Source organism: Colobus angolensis, unplaced genomic scaffold (assembly GCF_000951035.1).
Source record: "Colobus angolensis palliatus isolate OR3802 unplaced genomic scaffold, Cang.pa_1.0 Scaffold110, whole genome shotgun sequence".
Lineage (NCBI taxonomy): Eukaryota > Metazoa > Chordata > Mammalia > Primates > Cercopithecidae > Colobus > Colobus angolensis.
Window position 1 is genome coordinate 1,428,132 of NW_012112031.1, and position 6,678 is coordinate 1,434,809.

The following is a 6,678-nucleotide window of genomic DNA, read 5'->3' on the forward strand; positions in this document are numbered from 1 at the left end:
CACCACGCCTGGCTAATTTTTTGTATTTTTAGTAGAGACAGGGTTTCACCGTGTTAGCCAGGATGGTCTCGATCTCCTGACCTCGTGATCCGCCCCTCTTGGGCCTCCCAAAGTGCTGGGATTACAGGTGTGAGCCACCGCGCCCGGCCACGTGGCCTTTGAAAAAAATTTCGTAGGGGGAGGGGTCTCTCTATGATGGTGATACCTCACCTCCACTAAAAATACTAAAAATCAGGCCGGGCGCGGTGGCTCAAGCCTGTAATCCCAGCACTTTGGGAGGCCGAGACGGGCGGATCACGAGGTCAGGAGATCGAGACCATCCTGGCCAACACGGTGAAACCCCGTCTCTACTAAAAAAAAAAAAATACAAAAAAACTAGCCGGGCGAGGTGGCGGGCGCCTGTAGTCCCAGCTACTCGGGAGGCTGAGGCAGGAGAATGGCGTAAACCCGGGAGGCGAAGCTTGTAGTGAGCCGAGATCGCGCCACTGCACTCCAGCCTGGGTGACAGAGCGAGACTCTGTCTCAAAAAAAAAAATTAGCCGGGCATGGTGGCGGGTGCCTAGCTAATTTTGTTTATTTTTGGTAGAGATGGGGTATCACCAGCTATTCAGGAGGCTGAGGCAGGACAATCACTTGAACCCGGGAGGCAGAGGTTGCACTGAGCCAAGATCATGCCGTTACGTTACACTCCAGCCTGGGCAACAAGAGGGAAACTCTGTCTGGAAAAAAATAAAACAGTTTGTCTGGGCTCATAGTGGTAACTGTAACAAAACTCCAGTGTAATCCCGGACTTTAGCAGGATTCCCAGCCTGCCCTCAGCCCTTTCGCCCTCCCCTATAAGGGAGCTAGCCTCTCATTACATCTTGGCTTGGGAACACGGTAGTCGCTGGCCCAGCACGCTAATGCTCAGTCACTTCATCAAACCGGCCCCTGCAGGTGCCTCTCGTCAGTGTGCTGACTGACTAGAAAGCCTGCCCTCTGCTTTCTGCCAAACTCTGTGCTTCCTTCAAGATACTCTCCTTGACAAGAAGTCTGACAGGCCTCTCCTAGCGTTAGCTGTCCACCTCCTTAACATTTGCTCCAACCTTCTGCACGGAGTTCTGGAAACCTTCTATTGACTAACTCCCGGACTTGGTAACATATGCCAGGCACTGTGCTACTCCCAGGGATGGTCCTCAATCAGATCGTCTCTGTTCTCTGGGCCATCACAGTACAGTAAGAAAGGTACACTGTTGCTTAAAAGGTACAGTGTTGCTTAAAAGCAACACTGAGAGCATGGCGTGCGCAAGGCTGGGAGCGGCACAGGGCAGGAGAGGAACTCTCAGTGAGATGGGGAGGGGCCGGGAAGGCGTCCTAGGAAAAGTGATGTCTCAACTGGGTTTTCAAGGATAAAAGAACAGTTTCATCAGATAGGAATGTCTCTGCCCAGGTGGGCTCAGGCGCTGCTCACTGCAGGAACTCGCAGCTGCCTCTGGACCCTGGCCCCAGCCAGGAATATTTCAGTTACCATGTCCCCTGTTCTTGCCTGGACATTCTTGCATTTCCTGGGCTCCAGCCAAAGGGAAGCACTGAAGGCTCATGAGTCGACAGACACAGATATGAGTTCCAATCCTCATGCAGTGATGAAGTCTATTACTCCTTACGTATACATTCTTTGAGACTCAGTTGCCTTCTGTGCAAACAGTCAATAGTAACACTGTCTACCTAAAGAGGACAATGTAAGAACTGACACAGGCAAAGCCTGGGTGCACGCCCTGCCCGCCAATCACAGTGAGCTGTTATTTGGAAATAGGTGTGTGCCTCCTCCTTAGCAGGAGTTTGCCTTCCTCGCCGTGCCATTCTTTTCGCTGTTGCTGGCAAGGATGACCATGAATTCTGACGTACAATGGGCTTGAGGACAGCACTGTGGGCTATAGATTCAGAGATCAGTCTGAGCCCCAGCTCTGCCACTCACTGGCTGAGCTACCTGGGGAAGTCCTTGAACTTCTCCAAAGCTCACTACCCTTTTAGACCCTGTCAAATCCAGCCCAGACCCAGCTTTTGCAACAAACTTCAGTCTCCTGGAGATCTCTCTGGCACAGGGCTGGGAGAAGGGGACACCTGGCCGTAAGGCCTGTCGGCAGCTCTCTTCCTGCTGGCAAGTGTTTAAAGAGGATTTTTTTTTTTTGAGACAGGGTTGCCCAGCTGGAATGCAGTGGGTCAATCTCAGCTCACTACAGCCTTTAACTCCTGGGCTCAAGTGATCCTCCTGCCTCAGCTTTCCTGAGTAGTTGGGACTACAGGCATATCCCACTACACCCAGCTAATTTTTAAATTTTTGTAGAGATAGGGTCTAACTATGTTGCCCAGGTGGGTCTTGAACTCCTGGCTTCAAGCAGCCTCTCCCCACCCAAGGCCCCACCCTGTCCTTACAGCTTCCACCATGACTCTCGTTTCTAATGGATGGCTGCAGAGACTGGCAGTCTCCCTGCAGCTGTCGGTCTGGGCCGGCCAGCCTGTCGCAGCCTGGCTCTTACCTCCTTTCCTGCCTGCTCTGTTGCCCAGGGCGGGTCCTGTCCCCAGCGTCCGCTGCCTCCTCTTCTCTGGACGGCCCTGCTCGCGACCCCACCCTGTCTCGCTCCACACTGCTCCATCAGCTCACTCCTTCTCCCCTTCCTTGGCAAGGGTATTTTGGCTTTGCTGTACCACTTCCAGAACCAAGCTTGAGTTCTACCTCTTGTCCTGCACTGGCTAAATCCCAAAGGCCTGGGCTGCCCTGCGGGCACCTCCCGCCTCCCTCACAGACACACTCCCGCTCGGAAGAATGAACGAGCCGCTCCCGCTGGGACAAAGACCCTCATGACATGTAAGGGGCTCTTCCTTTCTTCAAAGAGATGAGGGGCCCTGCCCCAAACTGGGTCAGGGACAGGTTGCCAGAAGTTCTTTCTCAGGTTTTAGTGGTTACTTGGCCCGTTCTCAGCTTCTTAGAAAGGTTTTTAGTAAATCTATGATGGGAAGACATGCATCTATTTATTTTATAATTATCGTTTTGAGACGGAGTCTCGCCTGTCACCCAGATTGGAGTGCAGTGGTGAGATCTCGGCTCACTGCAACCTCCGCCTCCTGGGTTCAAGCGATTCTCCTGCCTCAGCCTCCTGAATAGCTGGGATTACAGGCGCACGCTACCATATCCGGCTAATTTTTGCATTTTTAGTAGAGATGGGGTTTCACCATGTTGGTCAGGCTGGTCTGGAACTCCTGACCTTAAGTGATCCACTTGCCTCAGCCTTCCAAAGTGCTGGGATTATAGACGTGAGCCACCACGCCCAGCCGGCATGAATCTAAAAGTCACAATAGCAGTTCTCTCCCATGGTTACTCGGTGCTGGCCTTCTTCAATCCTCAGCCTCATGAGGTGTGTGCTCTGTCATCCACACTTTATAGATGACAAAACGAGGCCTAACACTTTGTCTAAAGTCAGACAGAGCTGTGCTTCTAACCACCAGACTCATGATCTCACTGATCCTGATGAAATTCTCCACCCACTACTTCACCTTCTCACACAGAACCTGACCCACCCACAGGCTGGGGCAGGGGTCCTTAATACCAGTATGTGGTTGGCCCAAGCTTTCTGCCTCGTTTGGGGACCAGAAGGTCTGGGGTTTCCAGAAGCTGACGTGCAGTCCCTCCTAGGTCAGGAGGCAGCTGCTCCACCCTCTCCTCTAGTTCTATCTGTAACACCCCCACCCCCCACACACCTCTCCTGCCCTTGCTGGCACTGGCTTTCCCTCCCACTCTCGCTGAGATCTGGGATGGCTCCCCCAGTCAGTGCCTCATGAAGTGGACAGGAGGTGCCACTCTGGAGAGGAGATGGCTAGACCGATTTCCGGCCCCCTAACACTTCTATTCTGAGACAGTGCCCATGCCAGCAGAGCCAGTGTAACCTGACTTCCTAGACCTTCTGGCCCCTCTTCCTCCTCACCTGGTGTCATAGTCGTTGGAGTTCCTATCAAACTTGTAGGTGGGTGGGAAGAGCAGGCGGCCCTCCTGGAACTCCCGGAGCAGCGGGTCATGTTTCTTGGCAATGCTGAGCTGCAGACAAAGTCACAGTCCCCGTCTCCCTCTAGTCTCGACCCAATGGCCCAGCACCACACTCCATTCAAGGGATCAGCACATGCCGCCACACACGGGGCAAGAGTCAAGCAATGCCACTCCACTGCCTCACCACCCCAGTGACTACTCACAGCCCACCCCCACCAGAAAGCAGGTGAATCCTTTCAGAAACATTACCAAGGCCTAGGGGAGGCAGCTGTCTGCCGTTTCCCAGTCCTTAGACTGCAGGGACCCAACCTGGAATTCCGTCTCTAGTGGAGGTCACTAGCAGACATGTGTCAGAGGGGAACCTGGGGGAGCCAGGGTCCTCCAAAGGGTCATCTCACCCTCCAGGAGGGAAACGAGGCTGGGGATGGGAAAGACAAAGACGACAGGGATACGATGGACTGATGCATGATGGCGCCTGGTGCAAAGCCCTTCTGGTTCCCTATTCTTCTTCTTTTTTAAATAATTCATTTCATGCTCTGCATCTGGCTCCCTATTCTAAAGCACACCGAGGGGCTGTTACCCTGGCTCTTCCATGTGAAGATCAGGCACCAGAAGGCGTGGCTGCCTCACCCCTGGACGCGAAGCCCTGCTAGACAGCCTCCCCCACCAGACCGGGGCAAAGGAAAACAGCGGCGAGGGCATCTAGCAACAGTCTGCACAGCTCACATGGCTCCCACCGTGGGCCCAGATCACCCCCTGGGGCCCTCCCCTCACTTGATACCTGGTCCTTCTCCCACAGGCCACTGTAGCACCGATTTTTAATGGATTCTCGAACAAAGTGCAACCCAAAGTCCTCGATCCGAAAGTTCATGTCTCCAAACCAGATAATGAGGCTTCAGAAAAAAAGGAGGGCAGCCTGAGGATTTGTGATAAAGTCAGGGAAGGGAGATCACCAGGTGGCTCAGCCTGCTCAACCCAAGGGCTGGTGGGGCACAGAAAGCCCGAGGGGCAGGTGAGGCACCAGGGCACACGTGGGTCCTCTGGAACTGTTCTCATGGCTCCCAAACCACCATTCAAACCGAAGAGACCCACCAAAGAGCCTGCTCTGGCAAACACAGAGCAGGCTGTGGCCCTTGCTTCCTCTCCTCAACTGGTCACGAGGAAAGGCTGACAAGCCCTCCTGGTGACCTCAGGAATCTCAAGGGCTTTGACCTGTTCCCAAGTGTTCAGGGTTTCTAGGCAGGACAGAGGGGCTGGAGGAAGGGGACCCCAGACAGGCAAAGAGAGGGGAGACAGCAGATGGGCACCAGGGAAGGGGCAGGGAGAGGGTGGGAGCCAGAACACTGACTGACACTGGCTGGGGAACCGTGATGGGGCAGAGGACGCTGGCTTGGCTTAGCATGAGGCAGAGGGCGGGGAACAGTCTGCAGAGCCAGGCTCACTCGTGATCCAGGATGTTGGGGATGTCTCGCCCCTCACAATTCTGCATCTCCAGGATCCGGTCAAAGTGCTCCAGCCGCTGGTAATTGTTGGAAATATGGGGAGGCAGGTGGCAGTTGATGATGCTGACATAGTAGCCATAAAGCTTCAGGCAGATGTTGACCCCGCCTTTGTTCCCCTGGTGGAGCAGATCAACAGAAGAGTGGGAAGCAGCTCGGGGTTGGACCACCCCTCTTTCCACTTCCTAGACCTGAGGGGAGACAGTCTCACTCCCCACAGGGTCTCCTACGGACAGCAACTAAGCTTCCCAGGGTGATCTCTCCATGCACAGAGCCCAGCTCACCTCACCTGGCCTCAGGGATGGCAAGCCCACTCTGAGGCAAAAGAACAAACATGCATTGGGCTGGACAGAGTACCAAGATTCCTTTCACTTCCTTTTTCTTTTGCCCAGCACCACAGTTCCCAGCCCTTCCCAGCTCACGACTCAGACAATAGCTCAGTCCTTACCCAGTACCCAAACAGGCCAGTGGGGGTGGATTTAGTAGACAGAATCTGGATATAAGGCAAATGCTGATACTTGGCAAAGACCAGTAAGAGAATCCCCTGCATACGGACATGGGAGACCTGCAGGAAAGAGAGAGTAAAGGTCGCTCATTAAACCACAGAGGCCAAGTGCATCCCTTCCAAGCCCCGTGCTAGAGACACTAGAGAGCCCTCAGCTACACACAGTGTCCTGCCCCAGGGTCTACGATATCTCAGTTTGAATCTCATAGTTTCAAGCCTTTCCATTCTTCTCCTTAGCTGCCAAATGATACATGCTGGGGGCTGAGGTTTTAGATTCTGCTCCTAGGCCTGGGGGTGGTGGGGAGAGAAGAGAAGGCTGCCAGGACACCCTGCCATGAGAAGAGCACCAACTCTTCAGTTGCTGCCCCGTGGATGCCTAATCCCCTCTCAGAGATGCTATCCTGAGATCCTCTGGGTACCCTTAGGCTGCAACCCTGGCTTGCTAGGGCCTCAAAGAGGAAAGAGGACAGCAGCTAAGGATATTGGCTTTGAAGTTAGATCTGGGTTCAAACCATGGCTCTGATTCTTAGTATTTGACATTGAGGAAGTTTCTCAGTGTATTTTCTCATTGATAAAGCAGCAGGAATCTATCTCATAGACGCTGTGGGGATTATCAGAAAGCTATTATTTTTTGGTTTAAGCATTCTTTTTTTTTT

At 53.5% G+C, this 6,678-nt stretch overlaps 1 protein-coding gene across 3 annotated transcripts in view; it reads right to left on the reverse strand.

Moving 5' to 3' along the window:
- The window catches only part of INPP5K (inositol polyphosphate-5-phosphatase K), a 22,946-nt gene that overhangs the window by 9,200 nt on the left and 7,068 nt on the right, over window positions 1–6,678 (reverse strand). For 2 of the 3 annotated variants that reach the window (XM_011955887.1, XM_011955895.1), the window contains exons 4-7: window positions 5,966–6,082; window positions 5,461–5,636; window positions 4,800–4,911; window positions 3,960–4,069 (exon numbers count right to left, since the gene is read on the reverse strand). In XM_011955887.1, the coding sequence (XP_011811277.1) occupies window positions 3,960–4,069; window positions 4,800–4,911; window positions 5,461–5,636; window positions 5,966–6,082 (515 nt within the window). The remainder of the gene's footprint in view (window positions 1–3,959; window positions 4,070–4,799; window positions 4,912–5,460; window positions 5,637–5,965; window positions 6,083–6,678) is intronic. The other variant, XM_011955905.1, reaches the window with a different exon arrangement.